Source organism: Echiichthys vipera (genome assembly GCF_963691815.1).
Source record: "Echiichthys vipera genome assembly, chromosome: 18".
Classification (NCBI taxonomy): Eukaryota; Metazoa; Chordata; class Actinopteri; order Perciformes; family Trachinidae; genus Echiichthys; species Echiichthys vipera.
The window spans coordinates 14,518,047-14,541,339 of record NC_139843.1 but is presented as its reverse complement, the minus strand read 5'-3'; the positions used below and the strand labels follow the sequence as shown (position 1 = coordinate 14,541,339).

General features: G+C 40.5%; 2 protein-coding genes across 2 annotated transcripts; both read left to right on the top strand.

The window, feature by feature from the left end:
- Nucleotides 1-11,917: 11,917 nt before the first annotated feature.
- On the top strand, nt 11,918-18,665 carry stub1 (STIP1 homology and U-Box containing protein 1). The gene is made up of 8 exons (XM_083933250.1): nt 11,918-12,033; nt 12,771-13,002; nt 13,182-13,380; nt 13,724-13,889; nt 14,032-14,107; nt 14,231-14,287; nt 15,281-15,397; nt 16,370-18,665. The coding sequence occupies exons 2-8, from the start codon at nt 12,889-12,891 to the stop codon at nt 16,493-16,495; spliced, it is 855 nt and encodes a 284-aa protein (XP_083789376.1). The 5' UTR covers nt 11,918-12,033; nt 12,771-12,888; the 3' UTR covers nt 16,496-18,665.
- Nucleotides 18,666-19,506: 841 nt separating this feature from the next.
- Nucleotides 19,507-22,085, top strand: LOC310961332 (C-reactive protein-like). The gene is made up of 3 exons (XM_083933362.1): nt 19,507-19,552; nt 19,680-19,758; nt 19,867-22,085. Exons 1-3 carry the CDS (start codon nt 19,550-19,552, stop codon nt 20,475-20,477), a joined length of 693 nt encoding a protein of 230 aa, XP_083789488.1. The 5' UTR covers nt 19,507-19,549; the 3' UTR covers nt 20,478-22,085.
- The last annotated feature ends 1,208 nt before the right edge of the window (nt 22,086-23,293 follow it).

Sequence of the window (23,293 nt, the reverse complement as noted above, 5' to 3'; positions counted from 1 at the left end):
AGACCTTTGTTGCTCTCTTTGTTCATTTGTGTCAAACATTGGGCTTATTATTTATTTCTTACAACATGATTTAATGTAATGGTAGGGTTGTGAAAGTAATCATTTCACTGTTTATGATCATCACAGCCAAATAGTTTAGATCCAGTCCCTTATCTTAGTCTAAGCAGATAATGATTGTCATTGAACTGACTTCACACAGTCAATACTGCAGCCAGCACCTAGATGTCCCTTGTGTTGATTTTCACATTCCTCACTGTTCTAAAGCACACAAGGGAATACTTTAGCTGGAGGGCAAACAGGCTTGACTCTTTTTTAAGTGGTTCGTCACACAGGGTTTCCAGAGCTAACTCAAGAGGATTTCACTCTTGATAGTCAGCCCTTTATTATGAGCAGCAGACTCGGAAAAATAAAAAAGGCAAATGAAAACACATTGCAGCCACCGCAGAATGCACAGGAAGCTTCCTGCGGTACGTGAGGTTTGAGGATAAATTTAGACAACAAAGCGTCTGCACTCTGCACCGCAGCTTTTGATTGCAGTCAGATTAAAGCAAGCATGTGTCGTGCTCCTTTTTAGATGCTGCATTCCCTCATCTGAGCGTGGCTCTGTGTGGGTGAGCTTGCCATGTTTGCCTGACATTTATCTGCAAAGTCAGGCTCGTGAGTGGTTTGTTCTGTCTTGTTTTTGGAGGGAACCCCACTTTAGTCGTTGGCCTTTAGAGGAGGGCACCTCCAGCCCCTTTCACTTCACATTTATGACACTCATTAGCTGCAATTAACAGAGCATCTCCCAATAACACTATTTGAAATACAGATTAGAGTATTGTTATCAGCAGCCCAGTGGTGCTATATAGTGATCCCTCAGGCCTGGTGAGTTTAATAGGCAATGTTGTTGGAGCCCAGCTGGGGGTCAGACAGAGGTTCACCGCTGTCTGTCTTATTTGTTGCGCTCCAACCCCCGAAACTCCTTTTAATTGGCTGAATCAATTTGGAGGGAAACTTAACAAGAAGCAGGATCCCTCCAAAATTGACAATAGGTAGAGTATTTTACATATGTCCACAGGAAAGACAGATGTTGTCGCTCTTGACCACATCCACAATTGAATACCCTTATTTGGATACAATGGGATTGAATACAAAGGGGATATATTTTGGCGGTCATGGCAGATGCATAATTTTGGCGGGCAAGACGCATTGCGATAGACTATTCATACCTCTGATAATCAAAGGGGCACAAAGTTTTTATAAACTTTTGATATGATTTTAATACGCACTCAGTGTCCACATCTGTGCCAGTTGTCAACATCAGTTACACAGAAAAACACATTTTCTTCAATCACTGTGACTTTAAGTCATTCTGAAAATGAGTTATACTGCAACACCGTCATTTGCTACTGAGATCAATATGTGTGAAAACTGTTCAACATCTTTGCGGTTTAATGGATCACTTGTTTAAAACAGCCTTTAAGAAAAGAAATGGCTATTTAAATATTTAGACATTTTTAGGAATAGTTTGACATTTTGGCAAATTTTCGATACCACTCTCAAATTTGGATGGTAAATATAAAGCTGCAACTAGCAGCCAGGCCTTATGCTAAGCTAAGCCAACCAGCCAGCACCATATCAAATACATTAGAACAGATATGAGAGTGGTATCGATCTGTCAACTTTTCCTTGTATATATCACACAACAGCCATACGTGACTTACTCATTATTGACAAACAAACAAACAAACAAACAAACAAACCGATAAATCCTCAAAATTACAAATTGCCATCATAATAGAATGTATCAAAAATTCAAACTGTACGTCACATTTTAGAAGACACACATCAGAAAAACTTGTCAAATGCTACAAACTAGAAAACAAACTAGAAAACAGTTTTTTTTTTCTTTTGTTGGCTGACTGCACTCAATCATCTCCCCCTCCTCCTCCTCCTCTGCAATGCATCCTGCTCTGTGAATTAAGTTTGGCCGGGCTAGGTCATCCTTGGCTGTGCAGAATATAATTAGCCTGCCTACGCACGCACACGCACACAAACACACACGCACGCGCACGCGCACGCGCACACACACACACACACACACACACACACACACACACACACACACACACACACACACACACACACACACACACACACACACACACACACACACACACACACAAACACACACTCAGACTCAGACACACATTCAGACTTTAAACTTTAAACCCCCCCTATACAATGGCCTTCTCAGACAATAGACACATGCCAATACTATGACCCCCTCGGCTATCTCCCCATGCACAAAAAACTCCCTGTTCATCCTAAAAACCTTCCGCCCTCCCTGCTCACTCAGCAGAGTAATGAGACTGATAACATTACAGTTTTACCTATCACATTTCACATCATATCATAGCAATAATACTGAGCTTAACAGGTGCTGAATTTCAGCTGTTCCTGTGGAGGCTGGAAATCTGGCCGATGGTCAGAATTACACTTGACGTCGTCTGAACGTATTAAGTTTCGAGTGATAAAGTTAATAATGTGTTATGGTTTCAAAGCTGGATGCTGTGAAGTTTGTAACCAAAGATGGAGCTGAGCTTTGCCTGAAACCATAGAAAATAATGATCTGAGGCTAAATGTTTTACTACAATTGCTGTTTACTTGTTATTAATCTAGTTTGCCTATTTTACAAAGTGCTTAACAGTAATATAATGTGACAGCGTGATGGATAAAATGCAAACATCAAAGGATGAAAAACAAGAGTAAGACAATGTGATGGTAAAAATGACAGGATTAAACTGTAAATATCATGCTCAGTTTCATGTTCAGACTTGTATTTTGGGTTTTTACTAGAACATGTTTGCATGATTTTATGTTAAAAAAACACATTATTTTTCTCACACTGTCTGTCTGTAGTCACCATTTGTCTGAAACGTTCAATTTTAGCTTCTGTTTCTTTAAGCCTCCTCCTGAAAAAGCCCAGTCTGCTCTGATTGGTCAACGTTTACGGGTCTGCACCGTTGCTGCAGCCGGGGGAAAGACTGTGTTGTTAAAACTGCAGCACTTTCTACCTACATATAGTAGAGTTGTGACATCGCAACCGTACAGAAGTCTTAATGGCTCGTTTAAAGAAACAGTTTCTGAATACGGGCTGTGTGCATTTCTCTGTGGATTGAGCATTTTGATACTTTCACATTATTTATAAAACACTTAGACTTGCTTTAAAAAAAAGAAAAGAAAATGAAAATCTCACTTTTAACAATATGGGACCTTTAAGGCTTTAAATAACTGTAAATGTACTAGGATAACAAATAATTCAGTCATAATTCCTACCGCCTTAGCAATAATCCAACAACCTTCTCATTTCAGCCTCTGGATGATAATTAAAATCTCTGAATAGAGCCATATTTGTGCAACAACTCTCAAGCCACAGCATCTTTTATCTTCCACCATCTTTCATCGAATCTATTCAGACTCCTTGATGACCTGCAGCTCGTCCCTAAGCCCCTTGATCACCCTTTTTTTTCCTTTTTAAAATGCCATCGCACACAAACTGCCCTCCCCTTTGCTCTTTCAGCACCTGGACCTCAGTGTCCTCCAGCTCATCAATGGAACCTGTCTTTCAAAAATGTATACATCTGTTGCAAATGAGGTAGCCATTGTTGGGGGGGGAAACCCTTGAGGGGACCGCCAAAATTTGCTGTCTCCCTGTCTCCATCATTAAGTAAATCCCAACCCCCAACTTCTCTGGCACATACACATACAAGCACACACACCTCTTACTTCAGGGGTATCACATCACCTATCCCTTGGGGTAAACTGCTGTGCAAGGCTGGATGTTCTCATGATAACAGGTGTATTTGAATGTATACAACAGGTGGGATGAATGCCGAAAGAGAAGTCTTTCAGTTTTATTGACTTTATTGTTTTACAGTTTTCGTGTTAATGAAGTGTGTTTTTATTTCGCACATCGGATTTAATTAACATTAAGCAATATTTTGTGGTTTAATCACTTCCATTTTAAACAAGACTTCATTTTTGTTGCCATTAGCTCCCGTTTTGCTGTTTTGAGGATATTAAGAAGTCTGAAAAGCATTCCAGAGGTGGTAAATATTTACCTCCCAGCTCCATGTGGTTATTTGGCTTTATTTTCTTGATCTGACCCACCACTGATGAACGGAGGAAGCTGATAGAAGAGAGAGGAGAAAAAAGGAGACAAAACGGAGTCTGTAGTCTGACGGAGTCACTCTTCAATAGATGCGGTTTCTTTCTGCAGTGAACTGTGTCGTCCTGCGGAGAAGCAGACGAGTGAGAAAGCAAAGGGGAGATCGAAAAAGGAAACTTGCTGAATAACTAGAGCATGGAGGATTGTCCTGAATTGCCTGACACAATCATGCACACATATGCATGACTGCCTGCACTCACACATACTTTTCCTCTCTCTACACACACACACACACACACACACACACACTCACTCACACACACACACACACACACACACACACACACACACACACACACACACACACACACACACACACACACACACACACACACACACACACACACACACACACACACACACACACACACACACACACACACACACACACACACACACACACACACACACACACACACACACGAAAACCTGGATTCATACACAGCCCCAACTTAAGGATTTTAGGTCTATCTGCACATGTATGCAGGATAATCAGGGCCTCTCCACAGACAGAAAGCAAAGGGTCACTCAGGGTGAGATGTTTGTGATGGAAATTTGGACGGCAGGCGTAGGAAAACAAAGCTAGAGACAGGACGCCCCAGAGACGACATACTTTACACATGAGATAACACACATTGAGGAGTTACCAAAAAATCAGGATCACAAAGCCTTTCTCATTCATATTACTGATACAGAGCTTCATTGCAGGCACTTTCACGAAATTATAAGAGAATAGTTGAATTTAATTCTGAGGGGGGAGGAAGTTCTACGATTAGAAATAGCTTCGATGGGAATCCGTGCAAGAACTAAATTCATCTCGATGTTGACGTGGGTTGTACTGCCAAATGGATGATATTCTTATTAGTCTTTTTCTAAAATTGTAATTAAGAAACATTGTTTCCTTTCCTCAAAGTTGCCTCAAACAATTGGTATTACTCTATTTTGAGCTGTATGCATCAATCAAGGAGAGGAAAACTATTCCACTGATTGCATATGATCCAGTAGTCAAGGCATGGCAGCGTGGTCACTCCTTCAACATTGACCATTCCAGGACATGGAGTTTTTACTGGGCGTATAGTGCCCAGATCAGGGGCATCTGATGGAACCACCGTTCCTCATGGAAAAATCACACAAAGATAGGATTTAATGGCCCTTCGATTGAGCGGTTTTGAAAAGCCAACCTCTGACCCCCAGCCTTGACCCCTGGCAGCCCCTCCCATCCTCCAGGGTCCAGTGCTTGTCATTGGTCATTTGTCAAACTCCTCACACTGATCTGATTACCGTCCAATTTGGGATCTGCCGACTACACACTTCTAGGATCAAGACAAGCTGCTTTCAGCAACTTTACATGACAACAAATAGCTGGATTGTTGGGGGAAGAGTAAAGGGACAAGTTTTTCTTCTATTCAGGCGATAGAGATAGACAAAACTTTAGATAGACCCCAACGCCATAACGTCTATACAGTCTTCATCTAATGAGGAACTAAAAGGGAAAGAATTTGTACTAAAACGGTTCAAGAAAATATGTTCATATTTAATATTAATCATGTATTGAACAAGAAGATGATCAGGGACAAACTAAACATATCTCACATTAATCTTATGACTTTCAGCATTCAGACACAGGAAAATCCTCTGTGCTGATCATAGACAGTGTTTATATTAGACCAAACCAGCACAGTTGCTTAGACTGTTTCCAAAAACACAGCCCTAATAACACAGCAACATTTTATATGCGTGTGAAATTGTGTGTAGAAAGTGTAAAGTGTAAAATATATACACTATTTGGTGGCCACAAAAATTAAATGAGAAAGTGTAGTAGTCTAGTTTTTGCTAAAAAAACAAACGAACAAAAACAGTGCAATGTGCTGTTAAGCGATCATGGTGTTGTCATTGCAAGGGCTATTGCCACCTCCACGTTCATCACGTGACGCACACAAAAGCATTTCCCAAAACACAATCATTGAAAAAGAGTTGCTGTTAAATAAGCACTCCAATCGACTGAGTGAGCTGAGCTAGCTGGTGAACTACTGGAGCTAGTGAGCTAATGGCTAGCATTCTAGCCAGGGATATAAGTTCTGGACGGTCATTCTCCAAGCGTCTTCCTTTTTTCTTGGCACTGGGCAGTATACTCCCAGTAGCATTTTGCTCTCCGGATTGTCTATGTCATTTCATTCTATAAAGATGGGGGAAAATAGCTGTCAGAGCTAACGAGCCCCCAAAGTGCTTGTTACTAGTTGTTGCTGACAATAATACAGGTACCTGCATTCAAACCCAACATTTAAACTCTTCTCAGGATAGCACGTCTCTTCATTCAGTAAAAACAGTAATTAAAGAAGGGGGAAAGCTTTCCGAGCTAGCTAGCTTGCTAACTGTCAGTTCTCTCTGAATGTGTTCCCTCAAAGATCAAAACCATCAAGACGGTTTGCCATTGGTCAATGGATCAAATTTGACGGTCAAAGTTCACCAAAGTTGAACATTTGAAAAATTGACAAACTGATTGCGGCGATCATTTGTGGTTTGGGTTGAATAACTGCCTAAATTCTAAGTGAAAAACATTATTTTTGAACAAACATGTTAATAGTCCTATCTCTGTAGGTCTGTAGTCTACCTGCTGTATGTAGACATATGACTCTGTATGTAAATAACTGTATGGTTTCATAATTGTGTGTGTGAGACTTTTCATGTGGAATGTGAGTCAAATATAACTGAATATATCACTCACCTTTACTTTACTTTTTTAACATATATACTGTTGTTTTATTGAGTTTTAACTATTTAATTTTACAGAAAAAAATACTAAACATTCCATGTTGACAAAGAAACAAAGTACAATAGAAAAGCCTAAACTGCAGACGGATGAAGTGCTTTTGGAGAGTAAAGTGTCTTTTCGTTTACATTAAAAGATAATAATGTGCCAGGCTAGGCGCTGACTTCACCTATTCCTGATCCGCCCTGAAAGGCTGTGCACGATCACACACAAGCACCACCCCCAGAACAAACCTCTGTCTGGCTAGCCTGCACACACACACACACACACACACACACACACACACACACACACACACACACACACACACACACACACACACACACACACACACACACACACACACACACACACACACACACACACACACACACACACACACACACACACACACACACACACACACACACACAATTAGCCCATAGCTCATTATGTCTGCTTTAGCTCTTTTGGATTGTGTTGGGGGCTGGGGGTTAGGGCAGGGTGGGGTTTGGTGACCCTGGGGAGCTCGACCTGAGGGGACATTGGAATAGTTACAGGGGGAGTAGCAGTGAGGACAGGGGGATGGGACATGGACATGCAGGGAGGGAAAGTAGCCTTAACTTACTTCTTGGTGCCCCTGCTGATTGTATTCACCCCTGTTAAGATCCCCATTGATTTTCTATGTGAAAAACACACTGATTAGTCATCACTAGTGAATTGCATGAGGTCAGAACAATTGCTTTTGAATTGATAATGTGATGAGATACAACTACAACAAAGCTAATTATAATTAAAAAAAAAACCTCAATCTTGTCTTTTGCACACGGCAATCAATAACAATCAGTGAACAAATATTGTTTCCATCTGGAGGTAGTTGTCAGTTATATTAATGGTTAACTTTTATATAAATGCAGCTGTGAAGGAGGGGAGGGGAGGATCAATTTCCCTCTGCATCCTTGAGTTGCCAAGGCTCAAGAGTTTTGATTTCCCTCCAAAAACTCTTTTGTAAAATGTCTCCCCCGCCACTTATACAAGCTACGCAGCAGTCGCCTCCACCCCCAGCCGTCACACATCAATCCATGGTGTGCGTGTGTTTTGGGAAGTGGGGGTGTCTCAGCCATCATGCTGTTAACCCCCCAAGGTGTAAAAGATTTTTAGACTAACACTGCAAGTTTCAAAAACAAACTCTTTGATTTCAGTTTACTTAAGTTCTCAAACCAACAGACGTTTGAGAAAGACGCTGAAGATCATTTGCATCAAGTCTGAGAGAAAGAAAACCTATCAACTGCATAAAGTTGCTTAATGCACATGTGCAATTTAAGATGGTGCTGCTCATAATATCTCCTAAAAACATTCTTTGCACAGGATGTTGTTTATTTGCATCTTTAAATCTTGACCTTTTTACTTTGCAATATGAAGTGGGAGCATCGGAGATTCAACTCTCCTTAACAATCCACATTTTGTTGGCTCCCTGTTTATGTGTATGTGTCTGACTAAGATGAGTTATTCCACCCCCTCCCTTTGTCAGGAAGCTTAATCAGGGCTGCAGAGGTGTGTGGATGACCTCTGACCCTTGGGTATCTCTGGCCTTTCTCTTACTTGGCTTTGGGCATCAGGATTTCCCTCATTTAACTCTTAACCCAAGGAGTCAGCTTTTAGCGCCCAGTGCTTCAGCGTTAAGGAATGCACACGTAAAGGCACATTTACACAGTTAGTTGTTCACTATAAATGATTACCAAATACATTCCAACCCTTAACGGACTAAAGTGATTATAAGTCACATATTGCTGTCAACAAGTATACTTCCTGTGCACTTTTTGGAATTTATTTTAGAGTCAGTGATTTTTATTTTTATTAAGTAAACAGAGCAGTTTTGATATGCTTGATGGTCATTCAAGTTTTAGTTTGTGTCTGTGTTCTGGCACAATAGTAGATAATAGGGCTGAGTAAGTGACTGCAAAGAGGGAAATTGTGATTGGCAGCTGGGCATGTGTGTGTGCATTTGAGTGTCTGAATGATCTGTGGTGCCACAGTGTGATGGTTAAATACAGTGTGAAATGGGTATAGAAGAGCTATTTTTTACTAATAGCTTAAACAATGATGTAAATGATTTATACTGACAGCGTGACAATATAAGCACACGTCTGACTCCAGTAATCAAAATGCACCGGAGACCTTCCTTTCATTACATGAAAGAAAGCTGTTTATTCAGTTGAGACATAAATTGAAACAATAGTTTCCTGCATTTCCATCTTCTTTCAGTTAAGACAGTGGAGCTATTATTTTACTTTTGTGTACATGGTGCATTCAGACACACTTGAACAAACTGCATTAAGTCTATGAGCCTTTCCCCTTCCCAAAAGGAGCAAACCCACCAAACAAAGAGCCATCATTGTGGATAAATAATGCTTTTGTTTTACACATTTGAACCTGAGGTTTCCTTTAACGCTAAGGAGAGTGTGTTCACTCTTTTTCTCTTTTCAGACGCTTTGGCACTGAAAAGCGGAGACCACTGCCAAATGGGAAAACGACTACATAGGCAGAAAGAAAGACCAGAATCAATCAGGAAGTGGCTGCTTTTCAGCTTTGCCAGAGGAGCTGGGCAACTTCCTGGTCTTGTTGCCAAGGTGACTGGAAGCTCAGCCAGCTGGTGCAGCGGGCAGCATTTGGTTTGATTGGGGGATGGAGGAAGATGACGGTTGGTATATTGAACAGTGGGCAGAGAGCTGGTGAGTGAGGGTGAGGCAGTTTAAATGTACTTCAAACTGCATTCATGAGACGCATCACGATGTGGAGTTTCTATTCTGTTTGTAATCCTTTGCAAACAGTCAACTAATCCTTCCAATTATGTCCAGCTTCTGCTACGGTGGTTTGTTCACACAAGAGGATGTTAAATATAGCGGACAAATGCACTGACATTATATAAGTCAGATTTTAATGCTTTTTTTCTCTTAGAAACATGATTTTAAAAGAAGAGTAAATAGGGTATGATACCTCAGAAATAATTACATGAACTCTGAGCAAGAGAAGCAGGGTAATGTAAAAATGATTCAGACACATACTAAGCAAAATCAAGTTTTACTCATATCAATAATAGAAATGATGTAGATATTATTTAATAACACGTCTAATGCAACATCAATCATGGATTTAGTGTCAGTCAAACCAATATGACCCCCCCCCCCCATGTGATGTTTTTCTTGTGCATAAACAAACTAGTAGGGGATTTTAATTGTTTCTCAATGTATGATGGGAAATTTGAGCCCAGAAAATATTTTTTGCAAGCATATATTTTGTAACAAGAGACAGAATCTGAACAAATGTCTATGGGTTTGGGACAGAGCAGGAAGGGGTAAACTTCAGTGACAGAAGGTATTATTGTGCACTGTTGTCGATAATAGCAAACATGCAAATACATTTAATGCTCAAATTGGTCTTCGGATGATAATATTTGACTAAATTAACATTTTTTGTTTGGGTCACATTTCACTCAGAATTAAGTCACAAATACAATGCTATTGACTACAACCAGTTACACTCAGTATCAGTGTGTCTGTCCTCGTCGGAGCTGGTCTAAAACCCCATTTTACAGAGATGGGACTGGGGGCTGGCTGGGTAGGTGGGTGTTCTGGGGGATCAGGGAACCAGACTGGCGGAGATAGGTAAACACAGCTGGGGACACACAGCGCTGGTGGGTCTGCGGCTCAACGGCCCCCTTCACACATTTATCAGTGTGTTTGCACAGGGGATGTGCCTTAATCTTCACACACTGATCTCTGTGCAGAGCCGTCCCAGAGGCCCAACGGGATGGGATGAAAGTGACCCCGCTCCACAGTCACAGCCTCGCTAATTCCTTCATGGCTAAACTTGAATGTTCTTCTCTTTATGAAGGCCTATAAAGGTCATCTATGGATCTGTGTGTGTGTGGTTGAATCTCTCTGTGGGTGGGATGGCCCTCATAATATATACTAAATTCTTGATCATAATCTGACCGTTTTTTCTGAACATGCCTCCTACAAAGTTAGAGTTAGAGATTACAGGCAAAAAAAGTGTGACATAGAATCGCAAGATATTTCCAATATTTTGCACATGCTGCTTTCATTAACCTTACTTAACAGAATTCGCAATTTCAGTAAATCACAGTTAACTGTAGGTGGGCTACATTCATCTTAATATGATTCCTACTTTTTAGTTTATTTTATTATAATGATGCTTATTGTCTGTATATCTATCTATCTATCTATCTATCTATCTATCTATCTATCTATCTATCTATCTATCTATCTATCTATCTATCTATCTATCTATCTATCTAATTTTGCACTTGTGTCAGTTTTGATGTTTAGATTATAACTTTGATTATAGAGCTCCATCTGCTGGCGAATACTGTTTGTTGTGGCGCTCCCGTTCTGTTAGAGCAGGCAGTATATTCATTCACTGTTACAGTTTATTCACATGGGGACATCATTATTAAATCAAACAGATTTAATATCCAATCAGTGACACTGACATTCACTTTATGCTGACTTCATTCACATTTATTTATTTTCTATGATGGATATATACATATGTAAATATTTATATTTTCTTTATTTTGGTGTGAATATATACCTACGTAGCAAATTGTGACAATATGTTAAAGATATCCTATTGTATAATATGAAGGTATTCATTATGATTAATATTACAAAGTAGTGGAAAAGGGGTAAAATTGAATAAGCTTTTGTTTCTACCTATTCTTCTTCGGCTCATATTGGGTTTTTGTTCCTTTAGCTTGCATTGTTTTATTTTTATTTAACATGTTCTAAATAGAGCATTCACTCATTTCCTCGGAAAGAAACATTATTCTAGTTTTTGGGCGTGTATTTGGGTCTATTTTATTCTATCAGATGAACGAGAAAAAAGGAGGAACAAAAACGTCTTTTCGGCTTCCGTAGACGTAGCTTGAGCGCATGACGTCAGCATAACAACAACCTGTCATGACAGCTCGTATGGGGAGAAAAATCTCGACCAAGATATCAAATCATATACAATCTGTTTCACCTGGATGTGAGATTCCTTCTAAAAGGTGAGGAGTGGAAACCGTGGAGCTCAGACACAAACACAAACATCGAAGTGGCAAAATAGAAATAACAGGCTGTGTAGCAGAGAAGCTAACCTAGCATTAGCTCATGTCTGCTTAGCGGCGTTCAGGTAAATGTGAGATAAACGTCAAGACGGCTTTTTCAGGAACACAAAACATATAGCCCAATCAGCTGCACATCCCTTTAGCCACTGCAGATATAAAGGCGAGTGGGCAAAACTATTCAGTTACAAGACAAACGATGTAACGTAAATCGACAACATGCTAGCTTAGCTAACACGCTAACATCAAAGCTAAACGCCGCTCTCTTGTTTGATGTTTAATTTAACGACATGGTCACTGTCTCTATGCTTGCTGCTGCCACAACAGCAGTTGTATCTCAAATGTTACTGAGCCAAACATTAATAATAATTTAACTTTAACAACCATTAACTTCTATTGTGTAGCAGTGGTGTAACGTTACAGTTGATTGCCTTGAACTAACGGTGAGTGTATAGTCATTTTCTCATTTAGTCACCACTGATGCCCGTCACATGAATAGTTAATTGCTACATTTCTCAGATGTCTGTACAGTCAGCGAAATAAACGAATGCCTTTTTTTTGGTGACATCGAGGACTGCACCTAAGTCGCCCCAAGACGCGCATTGCAGGTGTGTTGCAGTGAAATGCACGCTGTGATTGTTGACTTTACCTTTTACATGTACTGTATGTCTCTGATCTAGTGTGTGAGATTCAGGAAGGACAGGGCATTCTTGGGACCTGTCAGTTGTGCCAGCCGAAGAGACGGGGAACAGGATAGGGAAGCAGGGCGAGGCGGGCCCCGCGGAGCCGGTGGAGAAGATGGCCGGCAGCCCGGAGAAGAGTTCCACCGCGCAGGAGCTAAAGGAGCAGGGGAACCGGCTGTTCCTCTGCCGCAAGTACCAGGAGGCTGCTACATGTTACAGTAAAGCTATTGTGAGTAACAATCACTGTAAAATAAATAATAGCAATGGTGGAATGGCATCTAAAACACGTTAAAACATTACAATTTTTCCTTATTAGATAAATAGAATATATTAATTTTCTTTGTTAAGCCTCAACATTGCTATGTTGTCACAGCACATGTATATTTCCTGGTTTGTCCTGTCTCCCAGAACCGTAATCCATCAGTGGCAGTGTACTACACCAACAGGGCTCTCTGTCATGTGAAGCTGCAGCAGCATGACAAGGCTCTGGCAGATTGTAAGCATGCGCTGGAGCTGGACAGCCAATCGGTCAAGGCCCACTTCTTCTTGGGCCAGTGTCACCTGGAGCTGGAGAACTATGACGAGGCCATCGGCAACCTGCAGAAAGGTCAGAGCAAACTTCTACAGGATGTTTCTGCGGTAGTTTGTAAAAGGAGCTTACTCATAAATTGCACAATGTTAACACATTCCTCATTTGTATTTAAGTCCACACATGTGTCTTTCTTTGTAAACTCTAGTGGCTCTTATATCAGTTCTTCTACTCTGAGGCACAGCATATGTTTGCAGGGATTTCTTAGAGTATATGTCAGGGTTTCTGTCACTGGAATTATAATATTCTACGGTCAAATGCTGGTAATTTGTCTGTGGAACAAGGAATATGAGAAGGAAAGAAATCTGTAGGAAACACTTTACTGATAAACCATTGTTGCTGTCATGATGTTTTTCTCCAGCTTATAACCTGGCAAAAGAACAGAGGCTGAATTTTGGAGACGACATCCCCAGTGCCTTGCGCATTGCAAAGAAGAAACGTTGGAATAGCATCGAGGAGAAGCGCATCAACCAGGAGAATGAGTTACATGCCTATCTGACTAAACTCATATTGGCTGAGAAAGAAAGGTGAGAGTTTGGGGTGACCCATCGGCTTATTTGTGCGGTAACAATCTCTTGATGAAGTTTGAAAATCACTTGATTGAGTCTGTCATGGATGTATCATTATTCTTTTGTTCTAAGTGGAGCTTATAACTTTGTATCCATGCAGAGAACTTGAAGAATACAAAGAGAAACAGGACGACAATCAAAATGGAGGCGATGCTGCCAAGATTGAATCAAAACATGTACGTTTTATATATCTCTTGGCATTAGTCAGTTGTCATGCTGTTAATGAACAAATAGTGATTATATATTCTGACTGAATATTCATGAGTATGTCTGCTAATATGGAAATGTGACCTACTTAGGACAAGTATCTAATGGACATGGATGAGCTCTTCTCTCAAGTGGATGAGAAAAGAAAAGTGAGTTTCATAATGCACTCATTCATTCATTCATTCATTCAGTAATTTCCCATACCTAGTTATTGCTATTAAAAGAGGACTGGAGTTTATTTCAGCATGCACTGGGCATAAAGGATGGAAACATCCTGGATAGGTCACATCATCCATGTCAGGGATCTCTCTCTCACACACACACACACACACACACACACACACACACACACACACACACACACACACACACACACACACACACACACACACACACACACACACACACACACACACACACACACACACACACATGCACATACTGATCACTTTCACCCCGATGAATGCATCTTTGCTAACAGTACGCTCCTACTTCACACCATCTTCTTTGATCGTTCACATAGCAACAAGAGAAATAGAGTCTTCAGATTTGAGTGCAGTTATGACGGCTCATTTCAGATTTTTCTGCATCATTCCGGTGTTGTATATACAATGATGCTTTCCATTAATACTTGAAAAATTAACCTATAGACAGTTATGTCCTGTTTTCAGCCTAAGCTGCTATAAACTATTTGTTTGCCAGGGCTTCTAGTGTTTTGTTATCCTTGCTATTGATAGTTGTTGACTAAAGTGAAGAACATGTAAAGGCCATAAATATCAATTTCATGAGATGAGGATATTAGTAGACATTCAAGTTTTTGTCGCCACTGAGTGCACAAGATTGCTGGATTAATACTGTATAATAACTATGCGACTTGTTGCTGTCATACAGTGTAGTCTTTACCTACTCTATATGTAAAGTGTCTTGAGATAAGTTTTGTTATCATTTGGCATTATAAATAAAATTGAATTGAATTGACGTTGAATAGACAATAGCATTGCCAAGCAGCAGTTTGCCATTAAACTATGACCAGGAAAAGACAAGATTTGAGCTATTTCAAATCAAAGTGTTATCAGGAATTCTGATATTGTATCCCTTTATCTCTGTGCATTATATCAACATGACTTGTGTCCTTTGTTCAGAAACGGGAGATTCCTGATTACCTGTGTGGGAAGATCAGTTTTGAGCTAATGAGGGAGCCCTGCATCACACCCAGTGGAATAACCTATGATCGCAAGGACATCGAAGAGCACCTACAGGTAAAAAACATAGTCGGCTGCATACAGCATGAAAACCCATTTTTGTATGACCACCGATTTAGTAATTAGTTCTAACACGAACACATGAGACTCAAAGATTCACAACCATTTAAACAATCAGCTTGAGTAGCCCTGGGATCAAGAGGAAATACTGTGGTGTGTCACATAAGTCTTGGCAGAAAGCTTGCAGCAAAGATCTGCTACGATTTAAACTCTGCGTTTGCTCAAAGAGGTTTATATGAACTGCATTTAGACTGTCTTTATTTAGGTTTATCTATTTAACAAACGTCTTTTAAGGAAACAAAAATTGTCCGTAAAGTTTTGAGTCAACTGAATGCCTCATTTTTAAAAACTGAATACTTGAATGTTGACATCAGTCAAGTATGTACTCACTCAAGTATCTTACTTTGAAAACAATCTTAAATGAATCTATGGATTTTAGTCAAAGATATAATGAGGATGTATTATATTGTAACTAAATACAATATAGATCAAGTATAAATCAAGTACCGTATTTTCCGCACTATAAGGTGCATCTAAAAACCTTCAAATTTCGCCTTATAATCCGGTGCGCCTTATATATGGACCAATATTGAGCCACAACAGGTCTCGCATCTACGGTAAGCAGCCACCGACTCTATTTTGTGTTGTGTGTGTCTACTTGAAATTGATGTTTGCAATGTTCAAAGAGCAGAATTCAGACCACATACTGCAATCTCAGACGGGTGGTTTTCAAAGTAAAATATTTCAGTTTAGTGGTATGATGCAAATCTTCAAAGCCATTACTGGCTTCCGTAATTCTGTGAGCCGATATCTTTATTTACAAGCTTGTAACTTGTGAAGGGTAAACATAAGTACAACATTGTATTGCGGGTGTGGTTGTACACGAATATAATTGTTTTATTTGCGTTTATTATGTTTAATATTTAACCACAGATGCTAACACTAGTATTTCATTTGCTCTCTTTGCAGCGAGTGGGTCATTTTGACCCGGTCACCAGGAGTCCCCTGACCCAGGACCAGCTAATCCCAAACCTGGCCATGAAAGAGGTGATCGATGCCTTTATCCAGGAGAACGGCTGGGTGGAGGACTACTGAAGGGGAACCCCTCCCACCTCCACATCAACCCCAGCTCCCTTCTCTCCATCATACCCCAATACTCCACACAAAGCCTGGAAGACACAAGACTATAGAGAACAGATCACCCCTTGCCTGGATATGTACTTTACACAAGTGGGAAAAGCCACACTATGAATGGACTACCAAATGGGAGCCATGTATCTCGGTCTGCCTCTTCCTCCCCCACATTTTATCTTTGCTGTAAACCTCCCCCGCTCCTACCTTGTGAGGCTTGGTGTTCATGGCCTGCTGCTCCCTTTAAAACTCCCTTCATCCTGCTCTTTCTACACTTTCTCTCTTACTACCTTTCTGTCACGCTGTATCTAGTCTCTCAAGCCTGACTCTCTTCTTTACTCAAAATAAGGGGCCGCGTTCTCAGGTCTCTCTTGCTCCCTCCCTACTCTCTTTCTCTGAGTGCCACAATCCTTGGAAAGCATCAGCATTGCACTCCAGTGTTTCACAGAAACCACCAATATTAAAACAAAAAAAACATAAATATATAAATATATACATATATATACACACAGCATATATATGGTGGTTGAATAAATCACACACAAGACATTGGCCTTTTATTTGGCATTTACTCCAGTATTTCTTGGTCACTTTTTCATTTGGAGCGTTTACCCACTTCATAATGTACATTTGCTGAAGTGGTGCCTAAAATGCCAAAAACCTGTTCTCAACGAGGGGGACTAGTTTATATGCGAGTTTTACATGATGATAATAGAAAAATAGTCAGAGAATTAAAGTCTTTTCTCCACCTCCAGGTGGCGTTCGAAACATACCCACCATGTCACCATACTGTAAGCTTTTTTTCTTCGTCTTAGCATATCAATCAAACCCTATTACAGACAATTTAAATGAGTTGAATGTATGGCTAATGTGCTCTTTAGGTTTAGGCTTGACCTACAGTAATTCAACAGTGTTTTTTATCAGGACAATACAAGGTTTTCATGTAAAGAAGCCTTGAAGTGGATGCAGGAAATAATGGAAATTACAAAAAAACACATTGCTGGATATTAATTGAAAGTGTTTGAATATTGATAGATGACATCACCTGTTCGGGTTGATGCAAAAAAAAAAAAAACCTGCTTTGGATAATGTTCTGTGTTGTTCATAGAAACTAAAAAAAATGTGCTTGCTGGTTGTGTTGGCTTGTGCCGATTGCCTGGAATGATAGTGGACGCTCACATCAAGCATGAGGTGAAGTTTCTTTTCCTTTGCTGAGACGATAGGATGATTGTCGTCGTTCTCTTTTTGCTGTTAATTATGCACCTCCTCCCAGCAACGTCACAGTTCTGAAGAAAACGGTCGCAACAGCTTCTGCAAACCAATCATCAGTGTGAAACTAAGTTTGAGTTGTGTCTTGTTGCAGGGATTTGAGGTTTCGCTAGCATCATTGTACCAACTTCCTCCGTGTTAGAAATGCTGGAAGAGTTTCGACCATCTTATCTCGTCCATACCTCAGTCCAAGTTTTCGGGTGCTGATTCACTGGCATTCTCTGTAGTTTACAGGTTTTTCAGCCGAACGTGTGTCTGTGGTGAATTTGGCCTGTTGGTGGTTCTTGTCGGGGTGCAGGCCGTGTAAATAATTTGCTTGTGTATCTCAGATTTTATTTCTTGACCAAATAGGGTTCATATTCTTTTTCTTGAGAAATCCTAGAGCTTGAGAAACTGTATTAAATGTAGATATGTTGATAACATAAATGCCTAGTTCAGTTTTCATTTGTCCCCATTAAACCGTGAACTTGGATTTTGTTTGTTTTTGTGACACTGAGATCATCATTAAAGAGATACCAAGTATGATGACGTCTGTGCTGCTGCTCATTAGAAATCCGAGAATAGGAGTCAAGTGGTTTCCAGCATTTGAATAATATTCCAGATGAACGACAAAAACACCTTTGCAGTACAATCCGTTACATGAGAAATTGAATAAATGCTAATTTGGCGATGCTTATTTGTTTTTTGCCCTGCTTGTATTTTTTGAGTCTTTTGTTACAAAAATGTTCCAGTGAGTGTTTTTTTTAAATAGGATTTTTAGCTTCTTGATACCTCTTTAAGTTATCATATGTTTTTAAAACACAAGTTGTGATTGTCAGATCTTCAAGAAAGCAGACTTGACCGCTGTATCAGAGCCAGGCTGATATTCCAGATCTATCCACTGTTAGAAACGTGTTGTTCTGTGATATGACATTGGATTAAACAAATGCACTCATTAAAAGCCTAACAAGCTAATGAAATGAAGCACGTTTGCCTATTTAAAGGGTCAATATTGACAATAAGTTTCATTGTTCCTAATGGCTGTTAAATAGTTAAGAACTCTGTCTTCAGCAACTATTCCTTCAGTAGAAAGTAGTTCCAGTGAAAAGTGTTGTGTCTGTTTTTCAAATGTTATTTTCCAAATCTTTGAGTAGCATCGACAAAATGTATTTATGTTCATTTCTATCGGCAATCATCTCAGAGACAGATCTCAAATCACCAGCACATCAAAGTAAAGATACAGTATCTGCATGGTTAGATATCACTAACAGTTAAAAAAATATTTTTAGTTTGTAATTTTTTTTTAAATTTGGGTGAACTGACCATAAAAGATTTCCATACAAAACAACAACTGCAAAAACTGGAGAAATCTGCCACAGCTGACTTCTGAAAGATTGTTTTCCCTGATGTGAACACTCTGGATGTCCCCTGTGTGATATGGACACACACACACACACACACACACACACACACACACACACACACACACACACACACACACACACACACACACACACACACACACACACACACACACACACACACACTCACAGACACTCACAGACACACACAGGTGAAATGGTATGTGTTTGCATCAGTCACATGTAAAAAGGACAGTGTCATCCAGCCCTCACACACCAGGCCTATTGTCAGAGCGTCCGTTGAAGAGCTGACGTCACGGCCTGTGCTAGGAGGGAAGAGGACTGGGCACGGGGCACTGGCAAGTGGGGCTGAGTTGGCAACATCGAGGAACAACAACGCAACATCAAAATGGTAAGAGAAGCTGTTTCCTCTTGTAATTTCTCACATAATTTGGTCTCTGGTGTGACTTGTGTGTTCAGAGATGGCTTCATTTTGGGATATCCTCAGTGGATAATGGATGTCTTGTGTGTGTTTGAAGAGTGTCACCACTGTGAGGTTTGCTGTGGTTGTACTCGGTGTCTTTGGATGGTCTCTGACACTCTCCTCAGCCACCCAAGGTATGAATTTAGAATTCATTCGAGATCATTTCACTTCACCTTCAAATATATACCCTACGTTGGTCTAGTGTCTCATTAAGTCTTTCTTCCCTGTTTGTGTTGCTCCAGTGGGTCTGACCGACAAAGTCTTGGTGTTCCCTTACGAGACAGACTTCAGCTTTGTGGCCCTGATTCCGCAGAAAGAGATGGGGCTGAGGGCCTTTACTCTCTGCATGCGTGTGGCCACTGAGCTGCCAGAAGAACGTCAGATCATCCTGTTCGCCTACCGAACAGCCGACTATGATGAGCTCAACGTGTGGCGTGAGAGGGACGGGCGCATCTCCTTTTATATGAGCGGTGACGGCACCTTCTTCCACCTGCCGCCCCTCACCACCTTCCGCACCAGCCTCTGCCTGACCTGGGAGTCTCGCACGGGCCTTGCCGCATTCTGGGTGGAAGGGAAACGGAGCACCTACCAGGTCTACAAACCAGGGCACACCATCCGTCCACAAGGCACCGTTCTCCTGGGGCAGGACCAGGACAAACATCTTGGAGGTTTGGAGGCCGTTCAGAGCTTTGTAGGGGAGATAACTGATGTGAATATGTGGGACTTTATGCTCTCCAGGAGCATGATCCAGGCCTGGCACTACGGGCACAAGGTCCCCAAGGGCAACATCTTTGACTGGGGCACTCTGGAGTATGAGCTGAACGGGAATGTGATGGTGGTGGATGATGACTGACTCAGTGTGGAGTCGAATGCAGAGAGGGATGAGGCTTTACAGATCTGTGTTGGACTCATACTGATATATGATTTTCTTTCTTAACCCTAGAACACTATCACTTAAATTCAAAATATATCAAAACAAGACTATACATGACAAATTTGTTCTTTTATTTTAAACTGTGTCATGTCTAAAAAGATTGGAGAAAAACATCATTAGTGGACCATATAAAATGCTCCAAAATCATGGAAAATTAAATAAACAAACAAAAAAAATGAATGAAGATGGAAACTTGTTTTTAGGTCCACCCATTCCTGGTGAAGACAAATAACACTTTCCCTGGGTAAAATCCACCAAACACCTGCTTTACCTTCTATCACTATTGCTGTCCCTGTAGGAAAAAGTGTGTTTTGGATTAGGAAAACACCAGTGCCATCAAAGATTTTAAAGACAGTGCTGAAGCTTCCCAGAGACCCTTGAAACTCAGATAAACGCAGCATAATGAAAATCACATATATGTATTTGCTCGAGTGAAAACCACCCGGCAATGGTGTTCTAGGGTTCAATTCAGTGTTTAACACTTCAACTGTTCTTCCATTAAGTCCACAAGTCTAAAATACTGTAACACCCTCAAATGGATCATTTCTATATCAATGACTTTCCCTGTGTTACCTGTTTTGGTGTTTTTGCAGTTAGGCATCTTTTTGGATTCTACGTTAATCGTGGAGGCATGTGAGAACAACACGCTTTTCTCCAAGAATTCAGGGTAACATAAGCAGACTAACTGAAATGATGATTATCATTTTGAGGCTAAAATATTCCTTTAAAATTGCATGAATAACCTCTTTATTATTAGGCAATGAAAATAGAATCCTAGAATAAGATATCCTCCTTTATCTAACCTATAACCTCATTTTTCAGCAGCAAAAGGCACTGGCTACAAAAGCCAATACTCTGCCAGCTGTTTTACATGTCACCTTTCCATAAACAGTAACTCACTTTAGAATAAAAACTATTGTTAATGTTTGCAAAAAACATTTTTTGAAGTTATACTAGTCTTCCTCAGTATCAAAGCTTCTTCCTCAGATAGAACAAACTGGTAAATATTGAGCACAAAATATCGATGTGCCAGATGCATCCATAGGGTGGCACTGTGTGCTAGTTCCCATCAAACCAATCATTATCATGCCTCCGCTGATGTGATGTGGCATATTTATGAACTGAGGTTATTAACAAGAACACCATTAACTGGTTACAATGTTGCTAATATGATGTATTTAGGAGGAAATTTGAACAAAGCTTTTAACGATATGCATTTGAAACAGAGAGCTAGAAATCTACAGGTAAAAATTGATCCCAAAATATCTTTTTTTTGGTTAGAATTGAAACTTTGTAACAAAAAGTGATTTAAAAACACCTGCTATCATGCAATTAGTGCACATTTGTTTGTCCAATGCTATTGGTGATAAAACATGTGAAGGGGAAATTAAAACAGCAAACTGAGAGGTGCATTATTTCTACTGGAGACCTAATGATTTAACTGCACTCAGAGACAAATAGCAATTATCATGTTTAATATCCACCGCCATAATGTTGCCTTCGGTTAGCGTACTCACTCATGAATTTTCCATGTTTCCACTGATGTAAGAACGCTTTTGGGTCTGAAATAAAAATCTCGCCATGTGCATAACTAATAATGTTTGTAATTAAAGAGAATATTTCGTCTTTGAACTCTTGCAGTTTCCTTATCTTAGTCATTCTTTGGGGACACACATTTATAAAGGAACGATAACTTATATACATAATTCCAACAGGAGAGTTATTAAATATAATTTATATAAAAAAAAGAAAAAAAAGGATTTCATCCAGTTGACTGGAGGAGGAAGAGATGTTAAACTTCCACAAAGATAAATACTCACTTTTCCATCAATTATTCCTGAGAAAGCACAGATTGAAGTTTGATTCTTGGATGCGTGTTGCCATTTTAATTGATTTTGTAATGCTTGTGCTCTATTGATAAAAGGTCATTTCAGAAGACCATTTTCTCTAGAATGACTTAAAGCTTCTGTACAACTTCTTTTTCGGCCTCCAGTTTCTCCCTTTAGTCTCCAGTGTTCCTAGTAAACCATTTTAAACAGACAAAATAAGATGAATGGATACATGTTACTTGCAGAAATCAAAGTCATGTGGAGCAGCTTCCCTAACAACCCTCCCCTCAGAATAAGCTCAAGGTCAGATCTTCTCCATCCAAGTGTAACACAGTAACCCTAAGTTCGAGTGTGCCGTCTCTGGTCCGTATGGCTTTGTGCACTCATCCACCCTGCCTGCACCACCACCACCACCACCACCAATGTGACCTCCTTGCAGAGACCATGGAGAAGTTTCCAGCGCGTAAGCCCGTGCAGGCTCCCTTGAGGGTGGGAAAGTGCTGCGTTCTGAGTGTGTGTGTGTGTGTGTGTGTGTGTGTGTGTGTGTGTGTCTGTGTGTGTGTTTATTCCGACCAAATCACCCGTCGGCTCTCTCGCAGCAGCTAAATAAGGAGAAGGCAGGGCCGATGAGTTCTGACTGCGGGTCAGCAGCCAAATGTTCCACCTTCTTGGATGTTGCAATGCATCAATCGCAGTGCCCACTCACTGTGTGGTAACACCTTTGTGGACCATCTGCCCGAGCCTGGCTTCTCAGCCCTCTGGTGCACGCACACACACACACACACACACACACACACACACACACACACACACACACACACACACACACACACACACACACACACACACACACACACACACACACACGGTCTGCTATTTCCTTATTTTTGCATCTCTGCCCAAGAG

What these genes read in the sequence shown, in the direction of transcription:
- LOC310961332 (XM_083933362.1), top strand. An exon ending in ACTCTCCTCAGCCACCCAAG is followed by an intron (nt 19,759 to 19,866) that starts GTATGAATTTAG and finishes GTGTTGCTCCAG; the next exon opens with TGGGTCTGACCGACAAAGTC.
- stub1 (XM_083933250.1), top strand. Translation starts at nt 12,889, where the DNA reads ATGGCCGGCAGCCCGGAGAAGAGTTCCACCGCGCAGGAGCTAAAGGAG. An exon ending in CATGTTACAGTAAAGCTATT is followed by an intron (nt 13,003 to 13,181) that starts GTGAGTAACAAT and finishes CCTGTCTCCCAG; the next exon opens with AACCGTAATCCATCAGTGGC. An exon ending in AAGTGGATGAGAAAAGAAAA is followed by an intron (nt 14,288 to 15,280) that starts GTGAGTTTCATA and finishes TCCTTTGTTCAG; the next exon opens with AAACGGGAGATTCCTGATTA.